The 19,714-nt window shown below is 43.3% G+C and overlaps 1 protein-coding gene across 1 annotated transcript in view; it reads right to left on the reverse strand.

Annotated features, from left to right (window-relative positions):
- Positions 1-19,714, reverse strand: part of gabbr1b (gamma-aminobutyric acid (GABA) B receptor, 1b) — a 235,893-nt gene that overhangs the window by 38,807 nt on the left and 177,372 nt on the right. The window contains 3 exon segments of the mRNA XM_061664564.1: positions 721-798; positions 13,070-13,133; positions 13,299-13,544. Of these exon segments, the coding sequence (XP_061520548.1) occupies positions 721-798; positions 13,070-13,133; positions 13,299-13,544 (388 nt within the window).

Below are 19,714 nucleotides of genomic sequence, written 5' to 3' on the forward strand. Positions count from 1 at the left end.
AACTTACATGTTTTGTTTTTTTTTGTTCTTAGATGTAAAGGACCATGAATAATAATTAAAATATGACTTGTGCTTTCCAATCACAGATGGCCTCCATACACTGAATATGGTGTCATTAATTGTTTTCAAGTCTATTGAACATACGGTACTTTCTCTACATTTGTGAGAGCAACATATTGTGTGTGTTCAGGGAAGCTGAAATGACACAAGCTCACACACTGCCTCCATACTGATTAGGAAACACATCTTCATTCCTCAATGTCAAGGTCATGGGGCCCAATGCCATTACCTCCCAGATTGCCACACTCCCGTTATGTTTTGACTGTCAACGAACATCTTCTATCTATTGCATCATTTCCACTGCCTTGAACTGCACATTTCACTGCATCTTTAATTAGAAAGCGGATTGGAACATTTGTTCCGAAGAATGTTGCTGAACTGTTGCTCTCGCTTAGATATTTGCTGTGATACGTTAGGGATCATTAATGCTCCCACAAGATAAAGCCTGACTGATAGACTGATGAACATTCGCAATCGCATTTGAATTTAGAGCGTTGGAGGCTGAGGGAGGGCCATAAAGGAGGAAGGATTAAGGAGATAGAGGAAGGGCTGGTAAGGGTGCAGGGTCAGATAAAACAGGAGATTAGAAGGTAGAAAGAGGGTGAGAGACAGTGATAAAGAGGATAAAAAGGGGAGCAAAGGAAGATGAATGTCTCTCACCAATCCATTTGTCATTCCCATACCAGGACAGATTGCCTTTAGTGCTGTCGTAGTATCCAATCTTCTTATAGCTTGCTCCTGTGAGAGAAAGCGAGAGCGTTACACTGAGCTCGACTATAACTGTCTAAATTGCATTTTAATTTCATACTGCCTGTCAAACTCAATACTTCATTGCTCAGGCTAACTTGAGTTTTTTTTCGGTTTGTTTTTCAAACAGCTTATAGTATTATTAAATACTATTGACGGATGTCTTGGGGAACACTCAGGGCTTGGACGAGAGTCTGTTGGTCCCCAGCATTTGAATTCTTCTGAACAATCAGTCCCAAATCAGTACAGTGGAACCATGAAGTTGAATGTCCCTGAAGACATCAGCAAATGTCGCCAGACTTCAGCTAAAAAAAACATGAATAGATTAACTCTGAATTGGACCGACAAGGATGTTCTGATGCGATACAAAACAACACTTAGCCATTCAGAAGAACAGCCTCAACAATGGGTGTTAAGAACATGAGAGGGGAAGTTGAATATACAGTACACACTAATGCCAGTAACACTAATTTGAGTAACTAGTGGTCCAACTTGTTATTATCTCAATACAAGTAATCGGATTAAAGTTATTTCTTCAAGTTACTGTGCGCTACTTTTGTGTCTATGAATCACGCAAGTCAAACAGAAGCTCATTTGGCTTGCAGAAGAAGAAGCTTTAATGAGCAAAAGCAATTTACACTCTTGGCAAGCCAACAAAGTAAGCCAACATTATGGCGAACATGACCAAGAGGCCATTGTATATCATATAACACACAGTCGGGGTTTCATGAAAGAAACACCATCGCTACACTATTATTGCCATTTTCTGAGTAAAGTGTTTGAAAGGTTCTAAATAGAAGATATGACATTATATTAAATTTATAATATTACAGGTAAATCTCGATAAATTAGAATATGGTAGGAAAGTGCATTTATTCAGCACTATTCATTTTCTGTATCGCTTCTCCTCACTAGGGTAGCGGGCGTGCTGGAGCCTAATCCCAGCTATCATCGGGCAAGAGGCGGGGTACACCCTGAACTGGTCGCCAGCCAATCGCAGGGCACATAAAAACAAACAACCATTCGCACTCACATTCACACCTACGGGCAATTTAGGGTCTTCAATCAACCCACCATGCATGTTTTTTTGGAATGTGGGAGATAACCGGAGTACCCGGAGAAAACCCACGTAGGCACGGGGAGAACATGCAAACTCCACACAGGCGAGGCCGGCTGAGTAGACGTCACTTGCCCGACTGCAGCTATAGTCAGAATACTGCTCCATGGCTTTTAACCGGCACAAAGAAAAACAAATTAAAGTTATTGCACTGGGTCCCAGTTTGTTTTTAAATAGATGAAAACATTTTTAAAGTTTGTTTTAAAATACCTCTATGGTCTCGCCCCACAGTATCTGTCCAAGCCTACACCCTGACACGTTTCCTCTGGTTGACAGATCACTGTTTGCTAGTGGCCCCAAAAACAGAGAGAAAACTTAAGAGGGGACCGTGTTTCTCAGTTGCTACCCCAAAATTGTGGGGTTGCCCCTGCACCTAAAACAGGCAGATTAATTTCCTGTTTTTAAAACCTCTCCTAAAAGCACACCTTTCTTTCTAGCTTTTACCTCAAGTTTGAGATATTTTATGTTTTCATTTACTATTTATTTTTTTTTAAATTGTTGTTTTACCTTTGTTTATATTCCTGGTATTTTATCAAGTTACAGTACATTGTTATGTTCCTTGCTGTGTTTTTATTTTCTTCATTTATGCTGAGTTAAGCACTTTAGTCAACTGTGCAGTTCTTAAAGCGCTCTATAAGTAAAGCTGTATTGGATTGGATCAATAAGTCTTTATTGGCTATGCACCACAGTCATTTACAGTGGCAGGCATCAAATCTTTTCTTAAAAAAGGTACTCTTTATCCAGATGTCTTAGCCAATTGATATCCAATCTTTCCTTCCTGTAAGAAAGCAGTTGCCAAAAACATTTACGATTGTCTACAAAACATGATTTTGGAGACTTTCAGTTGGGATTTGGAATACACCATTGTACTGAGTCCATCCATCCATCCATCCATCCATCCATCCATCCATTTTCTGAGCCGCTTCTCCTCACTAGGGTTGCGGGCGTGCTGGAGCCTATCCCAGCTATCTTCGGGCGAGAGGCGGGGTGCACCCTGAACTGGTTGCCAGCCAATCGCAGGGCACATACACACAAACAACCATTCGCACTCACGTTCACAACTGCGGACAATTTAGAGTCTTCAATTAACCTACCACGAATGTCTTTGGGATGTGGGAGGAAACCGGAGTGCCCGGAGAAAACCCACGTAGGCACGGGAAGAACATGCAAACTCCACACAGGCGGGGCCGGGGATTGAACCCCGGTCCTCAGAACTGTGAGGCAGACGCTCTAACTTGCTTATTTTTGGGGGGAACCTGTGCTCAAACTCACCTATTCACTGTTTTTCTGCTAAGGCCAAAGCAAAAAAGTGTTACTTTGGTGCTATTTTCTGGCATCTTGGTGCCATAAAATTGTTAACGTTAGTCAAGGAGCTTCATTGAGAGAAAAGTAGTGCTTTGCCACCATCCTTTGACATCTTGGTGACAAAGAACTATGTTGAAGTGAGTTGAGGAGTTTCATTTCGACAAAAGTAGTGCCTTGCTGCCATCTTGTGGCATCTCTAGGCAATTCTAAACCTTTTAAGGAGGGCGTAAATTAGGTTTGTAATTGTGGATTTTGCTATTTGCTGAAGGGCTCTATCCCTATCCCCCACAAATTGTGAGGGGACAATATACCGGTAAATATTTTACTCGGACATTGGTAGACCTGATTTATCCAGATTTAGAAAAAAACGTTCACATAGGAAATAACAAAGATCAAGAATAATTATTTCAGGGTAAAAAAAAACAACAACAACAAAATGTACCTTAATTTTTGCAACAAATATGGTAATGCTGGAGTGTTTTTAAATTAATTTCCTGGTTTACATGCTTCTTTTCACTTTTTTCCCCTTTCTTAACACTCCTTAGAATACGTTTCAGAAAAAAAGCTACAGAAAACAAGTATGAAAAGCAAAACACAAGCAGAGTTACTCATTTCATGCAAAGGTCTCCCACCACTTAACAGAGGTCACTGAGGTCATGGAAATAGTTCTGCATCATATTGACATTTCATGACCTCAGATTTGGTATTTTACCTGACAATAATTTCTGAAATTAACACACAGAATGTAGCTGTTTATTAATCAGGTCACTGACAAATTGAAACAAAGACACGCAGCATGATATTTTACGCAAAAAAATGTATTCATGTTTGTTGCGCGTTTATTTTTTCATATAGCGAATAGCTTGGTTAATTAGTGGCCGGCTCATATGCTAATGTGTTGGGTGACGATTGTTTATGTATTTTTCATGTGACCAAAAACACTAGACAGACATTAGAGTGGAACCTCGACTTGAAAGCGTGCCATTTTTTTATTATTTTTTTTGTAATGATCACAAAGTAGAAAAATACAATGAATACAATGGAGCCCACAATGGTCATCTGAAACCAATTCATAAGCAATCTCTATGGGAAAAAAAATCAGACGGGAAAAAAAAAAAAAAGACTTTTGGGTTCCACAATATACTGAAATTGAGCCTCAACAAAGTTTCATTTCTCATTGGTTAATGGTCACAGTGAATATTTCCAAATAGACACTTGGGTAGAGCACTGAAGGACAGGATTGGTTGGTATGTAGAAAAGTGGCAAAGGTTTGCTGTTATAAAACGTTTAATATCAGCGTGCTGTTGCACACAGGGGCACAGACTGAAGGCATCAGACAATCTCCCACTTAACTATACTTCCAAGTGCAAAACTAATGAGGCATAATTTCGCCACTTAACTCAGAGGACAGACACAACATGCAGGGAGTCAGAGAGGCTGCAACCACTCTCATCAGCTCTTTGCATGAAAGAACTCTACAATCAGTAATGATCAGCATGCAGAAAACATTATGCTGGTCTCTGCACATGAAGTATAAATTGCTAATCTCAGGCCTACTGGGCAGACCTCACATTATAGTACTTGTAATAGATATTGTTGATTAATCCAACCTTTGATGAACATAACAGTTGACATTTAGTCACTCAGTGGGAACTGCTTCTGCTATCACTTCTCAATACATATTTCTAAAATATCATACAGCCTTCCCCAAACCCTCTATTTCCACTTCAAACCCCCCGACCTCCACCCTATTCAGTGCTCATCTCATTTGTCTAATTGCAACTTCTGAGGTCCTCACTCCTCTGTTTATATGCTAGCTCCTCCCACCAAAAATCCCATCGAGGAGCGATGAGAATGTTTGGGGCGGAATTGAGATCATCGTTCCTCGATGACATCACTTCACGGGGACGTCAACTAACCACGGCATGATGTCATTGCTGCGCGTCACGAACCGTTTGCGTGGCTCCATTATTACTATCCCACATGTTCACTTTATGTTTAGTGTTTCAAGTGGGATTAAATTCAATAAAGTCAAATACAATCAATACTGTTACTCTTCACAACTTTGCAGATGGCCGTCTCCGACCCAACCACTTCCATCCATCCATCCATTTTCTGAACCGCTTCTCCTCACTAGGGTCGCGGGCGTGCTGGAGCCTATCCCAGCTGTCATCGGGCAGGAGGCGGGGTACACCCTGAACTGGTTGCCAGCCAATCGCAGGGCACATACAAACAAACAACCATTCGCACTCACAGTCACACCTACGGGCAATTTAGAGTCTCCAATCGATGCATGTTTTTGGGATGTGGGAGGAAACCGGAGCTCCCGGAGAAAACCCACGCAGGCACGGGGAGAACATGCAAACTCCACACAGGCGGGGCCGGGGATTGAACCCGGGTTCTCAGAACTGTGAGGCTGACGCTCTAACCAGTCGCCCACCGTGCCGCCCCAACCACCTCCACCCCGCATATTTGAAGTGACTCGTAACTGTATTCAGTCTTGATATGTTGCTTATATATTACATTGAATGCAAAAACAGTGTCAAACCATCAAAACGTTTTTTATTTTCATTTGCCCAAATACATTTGACAAAATGACAGCCTAATTGCTATACAAACCTATACACCCATACAAATAGGTGGTTGGTTAGTCGTAGTAACTATTAGCCAGTAATTAAGTCATTTTGGTATCAAATACGGCCCCATTTATACACTCAGAAAAATATGAATAGTCAAACTGAAGTAATCAAGGAATGACAGAAACAGAAGATTATTTAATTTGAAGTTCTGGTCCGTTTGCGATCCAGCTGGTGTACGCCCATTTTCATACGTCACCATCAAGAAGCGAGAAGACTTCTGCAAAGGATACATCAGACGTCCCCGGATTTAAGCTAGTGGAACCTCCTCGATGCTCGCTTCTCGATGCACTTTTAAAACAACTGAGACGCTTCTCAATATGGCGGCATGAGAACAACTTCCAGGTCGCGTTCGATGTTATAAGCAAGGAGCTAGGAATGTGGAAATTAAGAGACTTGAGATGAGCTCTGAAAACCTGTGGACCATCCTAAAAGGAAAACCTTGAAGGTTGGACTGCAGCTCCAGGAGGCAATTCATGCATCCTTAAATGAGATACAGGCAGAAACTATCCTTATCATTTGAATTACAATTTCAATGGCTGAGAGAGCTGTTAAGATAATATGGAAGAAAAGCTCCAATATTAACACATAACCTGTTGGGCAATTGTATTGTATTTTTTTTTAAAGTTAACATTTGTCTTTTTAACAGTCACTGTTAGCACAAAACCTTCACGCTTCCGCAATAAAGAAAACTAAAAAAAATTGAAATGTCAGCCTACTAGAATAGCTGCACTATATTTGGGGTTAATCAGAGGTAATTATGGTGGCAATCATGTGCTGACTTCAGTTTAACATGAGTTTGAAACTTGAATGTGATTGTTTAATTCTGAACACCCCAATTATGAGGGTGTGCACACCTGTGCCCCCTCCTTGAGCCGTCACCTTATCGTGGTGGAGGGGTTTGTGTGTCCCAGTGATCCTAGGAGCTATGTTGTCTGGGGCTTTATGCCCCTGGCAGGGTCACCCATGACAAACAGGTCCTAGGTGAGGGACCAGACAAAGCACGGCTCAAAGACCCCTTATGATGACGACAAACAATGGACTTGGTTTTCCCTTGGCCGGAGGCGGGTCACCGGGGCCCCCTACTGGAGCCAGGCCTGGTGGTGGGACTCGAAGGCGAGCGCCTAGTGGCCGGGCCTGCACCCATGGGGCCCGGCCGGGCACAGCCCGAAAGGGTAACGTGGGTCCCCCTTCCCATGGGCTCACCACCTGTGGGAGGGGCCATAGGGGTCGGGTGCAGTGTGAGCTGGGCGGTGGCCGAAGGCGAGGACCTTGGCGATCCGATCCCCGGTTACATCAAGCTGGCTCTAGGGACGTGGAATGTCACCTCTCTGGCAGGGAAGGAGCCCGAGCTGGTGTGTGAGGTCAAGGAGTTCCAATGAGATATAGTCGGCCTCGCCTCCACACACAGCTTGGGCTCTGGTGCCAGTCCTCTTCGAGAGGGGTTGGACTCTCTTCCACTCTGGAGTTGCCCACGGTGAGAGGCGTCGAGCAGGTGTGGGTATACTTATTGCCCCCCCGGCTTGGCGCCTGTACGTTGGGGTTCACCCCGGTGGACGAGAGGGTAGCCTCCTCCGCCTTCGGGTGGGGGGATGGGTCCTGACTGTTGTTTGTGCCTATGCAACAAACAGCAGTTCAGAGTACCCACCCTTTTTGGAGTCCTTGGAGGGGGTGCTGGAGAGCGTTGTCCCTGGGGACGCCATCGTTCTGCTGGGGGACTTCAATGCTCACGTGGGCAATGACAGTGAGACCTTGAAGGGCGTGATTGTGAGGAACGGCCCCCACTGATCAGAACCCGAGCGGTGTTCTGTTATTGGACTTCTATGCTCGTCGCGGATTGTCCATAACGAACACCATGTTCAAGCATAAGGGTGTCCACACGTGCACTTGGCACCAGGACACCCTAGGTCGCAGTTCGATGATCGACTTTGTGGTCGTGTCATCGGACTTGCGGTTGCATGTCTTGGACACTCGGGTGAAGAGAGGGGCGGAGCTGTCAACTGATCACCACCTGGTGGTGAGTTGGCTCCGATGGTGGGGGAAGATGCCGGTCCGACGTGGCAGGCCCAAACGTATTGTGAGGGTCTGCTGGGAACGTCTGGCAGAATCCCGTCAGAAGGAGTTTCAACTCCCACCTCCGACAGAACTTTGCTCACGTTCCGGGGGAGGCGGGGGACATCGAGTCCGAGTGGACCATGTTCCGCGCTTCCATTGCTGAGGTGGCCGACCGGAGCTGTGGCCGTAAGGTGGTCGGTGCCTGTCGTGGCGGCAATCCCCGAACTCGTTGGTGGACACCAACGGTGAGGGATGCCGTCAAGCTGAAGAAGGAGTCCTATCGGGCCTTTCTGGCCTGTGGGACTCCTGAAGCAGCTGATGGGTACCGGCTGGCCAAGCGGAATGCAGCTCTGGTGGTTGCTGAAGCAAAAACTCGGGTATGGGAGGAGTTCGGTGAGGCCATGGAGAAAGGCTTTGAGGAAATTCTGGTCCACCATCCGGCGTCTCAGGAGAGGAAAGCAGTGCACCACCAACACTGTGTATAGTGGGGATGGGGCGCTGCTGACGTCGACTCTGGACGTTGTGAGTCGGTGGGGAGAATACTTAGAAGACCTCCTCAAGACACGCCTTCCCAAGAGGAAGCAGAGTGTGGGTTCTCTGAGGTGGGCTCTCCTATCTCTGGGTTTGAGGTCAACATGGTAGTTAAAAAGCTCCTCGGTGGCAGGGCCCCGGGGGTGGATGAGATTCGGCCGGAGTTCCTAAAGGCCTTGGATGTTGTGGGGCTGTCCTGGTTGACACGCCTCTGCAACATCGTGTGGACAGTGCCTCTGGATTGGCAGACTTGGGTGGTGGTCCCCCTTTTTAAGAAGGGGGACAGGAGGAGGCGTTCCAACTACAGGGGCATCATACTCCTCAGCCTCCCTGGTAAGGTCTATTCAGGGGTGCTGGAAAGGAGGGTCCGTCAGGAAGTCGAATCTCAGATTTGGTAGCCTCAGTATTGCATCTCTGCTTTTTGCAGATGGTGTGGTTCTGTTGGCTCCATCCAGCCGTGACCTCCAACTCTCACTGGAGCAGTTCGCAGCCGAGTGTGAAGCGGCTGGGATGAAAATCAGCAACTCTAAATCTGAGACCATGGTCGTCAGTCGCCTCCCTGATGAGGCACATCCCACCGGGAGAAGACCCCGGGGACGACCCAGGACACGCTGGCGAGACTACGTCTTTCAGCTGGCCTGGGAACGCCTCGGGAAGAGCTGGATGAAGTGGCTGGGGAGAGGGAAGTCTGGGCGTCCCCGCTAAAGCTATTGCCCCCGCGACCCGACCCGGATAAGCGGTAGAAAATGGATGCATGGCACACCTGTGCAACAGTTGTTTAGTTTTTTCATTTCTTTTGTCTTCTTTTTCTTTCTTTTTTCCCCACATTGTGTTGCACGGGTCGTAGGTCACATGAATAATGGAAAAAGTTTATTTTGGTCTTTTTTTTTTGTTTTAAATCACAAAAACATGCCACAGGGGATTATAGACCTTTCACACTGTATATCCCCTTTACAGTGTATACAATTATATTCCATTCCAAATTCCAATCTTTGCACATTGAATTTTTGTTGCATTTCTATTTTTACATTTTGGATTCTTTTATAAAATTACTTTCAGTTCAATGTGGTGGTAAGCCTTCGACGGTAAAAGTCGTGGTTTTTTTTGTTTTTTTTGTTTTTTTTTTGGGTGACCACCAATATTGACTCAAATGACCCAAGTGAACAAGAAAACTTTCGTGAGACTCAGCGTAACCTAATTCCATAAAAAGAACCGAGTTTACCACTGCTTGTGAGGAAGTAGTGGCAAACTTCTCTCGATACATTTAACTTAGGGCGGAAATACACACAAGTCAACATTGATCGTAACATTTTGAAAAGATGGAAGCCTTTCTGTTCTGTGACAAATCTTGTGCTGCAAATTGGTTATCCCCTGCTGTATGTTGGCTTTTAACAAGCAGTACTGCAGGGTTCTGTGACACTTATTCTTTGTTTGAATAGACATGCGATAATAGCGGCAGGCTGTTTTTAATGATTGGCCGACAGTTTAACCGCCAGCCACTTTTGTATTCAATATAAAAGGCTTAGCGTGATGTTAAAAAAAAAAAAAAAAAAAAGAGATGCAGCATGCAATCATTTGAAAAATATAATTAAATGAGGCGGCACAGTGTACGACTGGTTCAAATGCCGGCCCCCCCTGTGTGGAGTTTGCATGTTCTCCCCGTGGTTTGCGTGGGTTTTCTCCGGGCACTCCATGCACATCCCAAAAACATGCAGGGTAGGTTAATTGAAGACTCCAAATTGCCCGTAGGTGTGAACGTGAGTGCGAATGGTTGTTTGTTTGTAGGTGCCCTGCGATTGGCTGGCAACCAGTTCAGGGTGTACCCCGCCTCCGGCCCGATGATAATAAATAGAAAAAATGTATTATTTATTTCTCAAATTTATTTGAGAAATAAATTGAAAGGATTCACATTTGTGTACGACAATAAATATGAATGAAAATTTGATGACCAAAACTATCCAGCCACTTGGCCTCGACCGGGCAAAAGAGCAGCTCATTTTGGTATGACTGATGCCAACAAAGCTGAATTAGCAGCAACAAAAAACTGGCAGCACAAGTTGAAATTTTTAATCAGTCCCCAGAACACAGAGAGCCACCAATAGTCCAAACTCACAGACCGAGCGAAATAGAGTACACGGATGGAAACACACAGTCACACTGCTCCATTATCACTGTTATTACTCAGCCAGCTCCAGCCTACTCATTCTGGAAAATACACTAACAACCATCAGACATGAATATTAGACGGCATTAGTTTTTAAAGTATCAACATGATCATTGAAGAGTACCATATTTAAAGGCGAGAAAACATAAAAACAGTTTGGCTCATCATGGCCATTTATCATATCATCACATCTTGGTTTTGGAAGTGGTTTACCTTTTAAATAAAAGCTTGAAAACCTCCACGTAGCCATGATTCACTGAACGGTAATCAAGGGATCCCGAAAGTGGGAGAATGTTTCAGCCAACAAACTAGTTTAGATCAACCCAGATGCTTCTTGTGTTATGTTTTGTTCAGGGATATGGTACTCAACATACATTTGTTTTATTACGTACACATTCTAATATATCTATGTCTATCTATCCATCCATTTTCTGAGCCGCTTCTCCTCACTCGGGTCGCGGGCGTGCTGGAGCCTAGCCCAGCTGTCATCGGGCAGGAGGCGGGGTACACCCTGAACTGGATGCCAGCCAATCGCAGGGCACATACAAACACACAACCATACGCACTCACAGTCATGCCTACGGGCAATTTAGAGTTGTCAATTAATGCATGTTTTTGGGATGTGGGAGGAAACCGCAGTGCCCGGAGAAAACATGCAAACTCCACACAGGCGGGGCCGGGGATTGAACCCGGGTCCTCAGAACTGTGAGGCTGACGCTCTAACCAGTCGGCCACCGTGCCGCCATATATGTATATATGTGTGTGCGCACACGCGCACACACACACACACACACACACACACACACACACACACACACACACACACACACACACACACACACACACACACACACACACACACACACACACACACACTACTTTCTTTGTATGAATGATTACTTGGATTGTTCCCAACATCTGGTGACAATTTCATGTCAATATCACCTTTGAAAATATATTGAGTGAGAAAATATGAACACACGTAGCTCCTACTTAAAAAGATGAGAGAGGCCTGCAATTTTCATCATACCTCACCTATGAGAGACAAAATGAGAAAAGAAAATCCAAAAAATCACATTGTCTGATTTTAAAGTATTTATTAGCAAATTACGGTGGAAAATAAGTATTTGGTCAATAACAAAAGTTAATTTCAATACTTAGTTATATAGCCTTTGTTGGCAATGACAGAGGTCAAACGTTTTCCGTAAGTCTTCAAAAGCTTTTCACACACTGTTGCTGGTATTTTGTCCCAATCCTCCATGCAGATCTCATCTAGAGCAGGGGTGCTTTGGGGCTGTCGCTGGGCAACAAATACTTTTCAACTTCCTCCAAATATTTTCTACGGGGTTGAGATCTGGAAACTGGCTAGGCCACCCCAGGAACTTGAAATGCTTCTTACGAAGGCAGTCCTTCATTGCCCGGGCAGTGTGTTTGGGATCATTGTCATGTTGAAAACCCATTCACGTCAAGACCCCGTCACATCATGTTGAAAGACCCAATCATTCTTTCCTTTACACGGATCAGTCGTCCTGGTCCCTTTGCAGAAAAACAGCCCCAAAACATGATGTTTACTCAATACTGTACTGGATCATCCAAATGTTCTCTAGCAAACTTCAGATGGGCCTGGACATGCACTGGCTTAAGCAGGGGGACACGTCTGGCGGCATAGTGTGTTACTGATGGTAGCCTTGGTTACTTTGGTCCCAGCTCTCTGCAGGTCATTCACTCGCTCCCCCCGTGTGGTTCTGGGATTTTTGCTCACCGTTCTTGTGTTCATTTGGAACCCACGAGGTGAGATCTTGTGTGGAGCCCCAGATCAAGGGAGACTATCAGTGGTCTTCTCTGTCTTCCGTTTTCTAATAATTACAAGTCTGTGAGAGCCAGAAATCTCGCTTGTTTGTTCGGTGGCCAAATACTTACTTTCCTCCATAATTTGCTCATAAATTCTTTAAAAATCAGACAATGTGATTTTCTGAATTGTTTTTTTTCTTCTCATTTTGTCTCTCATAGGTGAGGTACACCAATGATGAAAATTACAGGCCTCTCTTATCTTTTTAAGTGGGAGAACTTGCACAATTGGTGGCTGACGAAATATTTTTTGCCCCACTGTATCTCGCAGCTCTCAGCTGCTTCTGACCTACGAGTAGTGTCAAAAAAGTTTCAGGACTGCATGTGTGTGTGTGTGTGTGTATGTGTGTGGTGTGTGGGGGTATTTGCATCTTGTCACATCTTTCTATTGATGTGATTTGTTTTATTTTTTTTGTGAAGCCCTTTTGTTGCATTTTTCTGTATGAAAGGTGCTATAGAAAAAAAGTTTGCTGAAATGCATCCACGTGACATCACACTGTATATTTCTAGTGTGATGGTAAAGTGCAGACGGGTGTGATGCTTGTTTGGAATGACCTCATTATTGTAATGAATTCCATTTTAATTCTGGAACAAGCTGAGGTGTACCTTGAAGCTGTTCAATTAGTGTCCAGGCCATCCGAGAACCTTGGGCATCAAATATTACATGACCCTGTAAGAAACAGGCAGAATTTTAATGTTTGAACACCCCTCACTATGCATTGCACTTTACACCTCTATATTGAACCGTCTAATAATATCTCATTCCTGATCCCTCGCTCACTGCTTGCACCTCATCATCATGTGCTCATTTTCTCTTGGGGTTTTTTGTACTCACTGAAACTCCTTCGAAGGAGCTGGTGTTGAGGGCACGATAGATTTCAGCGGTTATATCTCGGTTGTTGTAATTGAAGTCTTCCAGGCGACGACCCTTGGCCTTCAGAGGTCCGACAGTCTTGTTGAGAGCCAGAGCGAGGGCCCACACAGCATCGTAAGCCAGGGGGGCTTCTTGAAAACCGCCAGTCTCTTCTGAGTTTTTACCCCCCAGCTTTGACATCAGTTGGTCTAGAAATTCCTGGGACGTCTAGAAAGGAAGGTGAGCACAGGTGCATTAGTTTGGTTGTATTTAAGTATTTTTAGCATTATCTTTGATGATCCGTAATGGTTGGTCTGCGTATCTTGGAGTGACATGTTGACATGTTGACATTGACAAACTTGACAATGTTTGGTTGGATCAAAACAAATTTTGGATTGTGTTTGCTACAGTTTGGTTGAACGTACACGATCATTCAAATCTTGACACTTCAAACAAGCACGAGACCACTTGAAGAGGTTAAATGACAGCCGACTGGCAAGGTAATTCACATATACAGGATATATACAGTGGATAGAAACTCTACACACACCTGTTCAAATGCTAGGTTTATGTGGTGCAAAAAAAAAGACAAATCATTTCAAAATCTCCACCTCCTCCCCCCAAAAAAAGATTTGACCCCAAACTGGTCTCGGTTTATGGTGTATTAAATCTTTTAACTACGAGAATAAAAAAAAAAAAAAAAAAAAGAAAACTGGAAAATGAATTGGGGACGTGGTTGTGTTCAGAATGAACCACAATAAAGCTCAGGTTAAATGGGTGTCAGCACACAATAGCCACCATTTAAAGTGCCTCTGATTAACCTCGAATAAAGTTCAGATGTTGTAGTTGGCTTTTTGTGATATATATATATATATATATATATATATATATATATATATATATATTTTTTTTTTTTTTTTGCTTTCTAGCAGAAGGCTGAAGGTTTTGTGCTAAGACTGACTGCTATTTGGAGCTTCATAAATCCCTCAACATTGACGAAGGCTCTAGTTCCAGCTTTAGAAAAACAGCCCCAGAGCATGATGCTGTCACCACCAGGCTTCACTGTCGGTGTGGTTGTTCTGGTGATGAACAATGGTTGTGTTTGAGCCAGACGTACCCTCTTTTGGAATCATGGCCAAAATTCTTTCAAAGGTTTCATCGGACAGTAACACATTTTCCAGTGATTTCTCTTTCATTTTAAAACAAGCCTCTTGGCAGCCTCCTTGACAAGTTTTCTTCTTGTCTTTTCATCAATACTGGAGGGACATCCAGTGGTTGGTCATGACACGCCATATTTACACCACTTGACGATGACTGTCTTCACTGGGTGCCATGGTGTATTTAATGTCTTGGAAACTCCTTTGTATCCTTCTCCCGACTGACATGTTTTAACAATGAGATCCCTTTGATGCTGAGGAAGGTCTCTGCAGACCAGGGCTCGTGCTCTAAGATGTGACTAACTCCCTATTTTTTTCCATTTTGAGTTGCAAGAGACAATTGGCCCATACTTCATTTTCTATGGGTAGGGTATGTCCACAGAAAGTCCAGTATATCACAGTGAAACAAAACCAAAACAGTGACAGATCAAGCTTGCATGTTTTACATTAATTATCAATTTACAAACAGCCTTTAAGAAACGTTACAATGCTAGTCACCAAATGTGTGGACTCGAGTCACATGACTTGGACCTGAGTCACTCGAGTCGTGAATTTGATGACTATGGATGATACAAGACTTGCAACTCAACTTGGACTTGAACAGCAATGACACCTGACTTCACTCAGACTTGAGCCCATTGACTTAAAAAGACTGGCCACTTTTACCAAAGCACTCTGTCTATAGCTTTACTTGCCACTTACTACTGGTTTACAGCAATTTATGAGTGACGTAACAACAAAGTTGCTATTTTTCAGTCGGGTGGCAATGTCCTACAATTTTAACATTAAAGCTTTCCCAACACTTTTCTTTTAACAGTTAATGCCCTGATGGGTACACTCAAATGTGGAGGAATTGACCAGGAGGACAGTCTCTCCCACACTACATAAAGTAATAATTTCACAAAGAAAAACAAAAAAGTCATAATGCAACATAAATCAATAATAAATCCATCCATCCATCCATTTTCTGTACCGCTTATCCTCACTAGGATCCCGAGTGCAGCTGTCTTCGGGAGAGAGGCGGGGTACAACCTGAACTGGTTGCCAGCCAATCGCAGGGCACATATAAACAAACAACCATTCGCACTCACATTCACACCTACGGGCAACCTACCACGCATGTTTTTGGGATGTGGGAGGAAACCGGAGTACCCGGAGAAAACCCACACAGGCACGGGGAGAACATGCAAACGCCACACAAGCGGGGCCGGGATTTGAACCCCGGTCCTCAGAACTGTGCGGCAGATGTGCTAACCAGTCAGGCACTGTGCTCAACAATAAATGTGACAGTTAATTACACGAAGTGCTGGTAACGCACAGAAGAGACAACAACAGTTAAAGTAACAATAAGGTCGTTAACATTATTGCAAACCCCAAAAAAAAAAAAAAAAAAATCAACATTGCACTGTGGCAATCGCGTGGTTTGACGTCACATGTGATTGTTTTCGTTAGCATTAGCAGCTAGCTTTCTGAGCAATCACAAAAATAGTAAGTTTAACTTAACTTGCGCTGTCTGGGCTTCCTGTTCATTACAGTTTGGTTAAGGCAGTAGTGTAGTGTTCTCAAGAATGAGTCTTGTAATTCTTTATTTACCAATCAGCATACTGCGAGCATCTATTTGACATGAAGCTATATTCTTCTTTGTGTCCTTTTGTTCTTCGCCTCTTTTTGACGTAATACAGTATTTTTACGTAGTGCGCCTAGTGTTCGGACTGAGTTACCACAGTTGGATAAAATTGGGCCTTTATAGAGGACAAACTTCTGTTCGTCCTTTTTTTTTAAATTTACTTTTTTTGTTTTTGATACGCACAAGAAATGCCAAGTATAAACTGAAATCTTTTTATATTTGTGTTTATTTTTTTGAATGAGTGTTTGAAATGTATTTGCAGTTTCCTGCTATATGCACAATGAGAATTTAAGAAAAATACAGTTTATTATCTAAAAGAGGAAACCAATTGGTCATTTTTTAAGTGAAATGTCTCATTTTGTCGTGTATTCATAATTGCTCTTTAACCAAGCAAAAACATTTTATCCAAATACAGTGTACTTGATTATTCGATATAAATGTCAGTAGGATACGCGATTACTGATTGCAGCACTACTGGATCCAAATTCTCATATGTTCATCTCACTTTAGAAAGAAAGTGTAAAACAAATAAGTAAAAGCATAGCACGTTTTTATAGAAGAAATAAAATGTTTTGATCGGTTTTGAAGGGACAAAAACTAAGCCCCCTCACCCTTGCAGAGTGCAGGTACTAGACTGGCCTGCCTGCAGTCCAGACCTGTCTCCCATCGAAAATGTGTGGCGCATTATGTAGCGTAAAATACGGCAACGGCGACCCCGGACTGTTGAACAGCTGAAGCTGTACATCAAGCAAGAATGGGAAATAATTCCACCTACAAAGCTTCAACAATTAGTGTCCTCAGTTCCCAAACGTTTATTGAATGTTGTTAAAAGAAAAGGTGATGTAACACCGTGGGAAACATGACCCTGTCCCAGCTTTTTTGGAATGTGTTACAGCCATAAAATTCTAAGTTCATGATTATTTGCTAAAAACAATAAAGTTTGTCATTTTGAACATTAAATATCTTGTCTTTGTAGTGTATTCAATTAAAAAGAGGTTGAACATGATTTGCAAATCATTGTATTCTGTTTTTATTTGTTTAACACAACGTCCCAACTTCATTGGAATTGGGGTTGTATATCAATGTAAATATATATTAAAATATATTATCACTTGGCTGTTAAAATGACTCGAAAGGACTCTAACCTCAAAGTGCACGACTTGGGACTTGACTCTGGACTTGCCTGTCTCGACTTGGAACTTGACTCGGGATTTGGGAAAAGACTTGATACCTACTTGCAAAGCAATGACTTGGTCTCACCTCTGCTCACCCAAAAGGAAAATATTCAGTGGTCCAAAAGTCATTAATAATGACTCGTGTTAGTATGCCTTGAACACAACTAAAGAGAAGCACAGTGCCTTCTCAAATCCTTTGAAATCAGAACTGTTAAATCATTCATTAAATCATTCTCTGTGTGCCATTTTTAAAGAATAAAATAGATTTCGACAACTTTAACAAAGCATAGTGTGAGAAACCAAAAATATATAAATAAATAGTGCGCCTTTTCATGAATGTGCCCCACCTGGACCTGAGCTACTGCATAATTGAACTGACCGTAATGGCTCGAAAAAAATCTGTAAAGTCAGAGCTCATACTCAAACACAGGCGCGCAACGTAGATGTGCAGTGTGATCAATGCGATTCTTCCACCAAGTCAGGAAAGAATGGTATGATGAAGTGATGTTGCATGAAAATGGGCTGAAGCGCTGATCAGTGCAGCACAGGGAAACGAGAAGTACCCAAACTGAAGCACGTTTCGATAGACTTGTATGAGTGTGTGTGCTTCTAATATCAAGGCCGATCTTTAATCATTATTTATTTCTTTGTTCGATAAACTGCCTAGTGTTGCAATTATGCATTTGCCTATTGGCAAACCCCAATTCCAATGATGTTGGGACGTTGTGTTAAACATAAATAAAAGCAGAATGCAATGCTTTGCAAATCATTTTCAACCTATATTTAATTGAATACACTACAAAGACAATATATTTAATGTTCAAACTGATCAACTTGATTGTTTTTAGCAAATAATCATTAACTAAGAATGTTATGGCTGCAACGCGTTCCGAAAAAGCGGTGACAAGTGGCAAAAAAGACTGAGAAAGTTGAGAAATGCTCATCCAACACCTGTTTGGAACATCCCACAGGGGAACAGGCTCATTGGGAACAGGTGGGTGCCATGATTGGGTGGAAAAGGAGCTTCCCTGAATTGCTCAGTCATTCACAAGCAAAGATGGGGCGAGGGTCACCTCTTTGTGAACAACATTACGGGGTCAAATGTTGAACTTACGTCCGTCATCACCAATTGGAGGTGTGAAAGTGTTGGCCTGGCTTGCAGAAGAAGGAAATATAGGATATTGGTTTGAAAATATGTTGGGCGGTAAGGGCGAAGATAGCACTTGCTGATTTTATGTTTTTCGTATCATTTCACAATCAGAATCAGAATCGTCTTTATTTGCCAAGTATGTCCAAAAAACACACAAGGAATTTGTCTCCGGTAGTTAGAGCCGCTCTAGTACGACAACAGACAAGTCAATTGACAGAGAACACTTTGGAGACATGAAGACATTGACAAAAACAGTCACTGAGCAATAAAGGGCCGCTAGTTATCTGGTAATGCCGGGACAAATTATTATTATTTTTTTTGACAATTGGACAAAAAGATGCAGACCCCTCTAGCACTGAGAGCAGTTCGAATGACTAATATGGCAATGACCATTGTGCAAAGGGCGCCGAGACTTCAAGGAGTGTATGCGGTTTAAAGTGACGAGTACCGCGATAATCTGGGACAATGTTGATTGTGCGAATGTTGTAGATACTCCTCAATCAGTGTGCAAATGGAGCAGATGCTACTCTGGCATGAGTGGCCAGTATTGGTCAACAACAGATATGCAAATAGTGCAGCGTGGCGAGACTACTACAGTGAGTGCACGAGTAATATATTATTGGCCCCACAGAAATGTGAAAACGAACTCAAGTCAAAAAATTGCCAGCATGTTGTAATGGAATTGTAGGTTAGGTGTTTAAGAAGTTGATCGCAAGAGGGAAGAAGCTGTTGGAATGTCTGCTAGTTGTAGTTTGCATTGATCGGTCGCGACTACCTGAGGGAAAGAGCTGGATGCGGAGGGTCCGGGAAGATTTTGCACGCTCTTGTCTTAGTTCTGGCAGCGTGCAAGTCCTCAAGGGTTGGTAGGGGGTACCGACAATCCTTTCAGCAACACAGGACTGATTCGATGACCGCTGTGTAGAACTGCCTCAGCAGATCCGGTGGCAGGCCGTGCTTTCTCAGAAGCCGCAGGAAGTACATCCTCTGTTGGGCCTTTTTGAGGACGGAGTTGATGTTGGTCGCCCAGGTTCTGAGAGACTGTAATTCCCAGGAACTTGAAAGTCTCGACGGTTGACAAAAGGCAGCTGGACAGCGTGAGGGGCAGCTGTGGCGAAGGATGCCTCCTGAAGTCCACGATCATCTCTACAGTCTTGAGCGTGTTCAGCTCCAAGGTTGTGTCGGCCGCACCGCAGCTCCAGCCGCTCCGCTTCCTGTCGATATGCAGACTCGTCACCGTACTTGATGAGGCCGATGACAGTGGTGTCATCTGCAAACTTGAGGAGTTTGAC

Source organism: Phycodurus eques, chromosome 20, assembly GCF_024500275.1.
Source record: "Phycodurus eques isolate BA_2022a chromosome 20, UOR_Pequ_1.1, whole genome shotgun sequence".
NCBI lineage: Eukaryota > Metazoa > Chordata > Actinopteri > Syngnathiformes > Syngnathidae > Phycodurus > Phycodurus eques.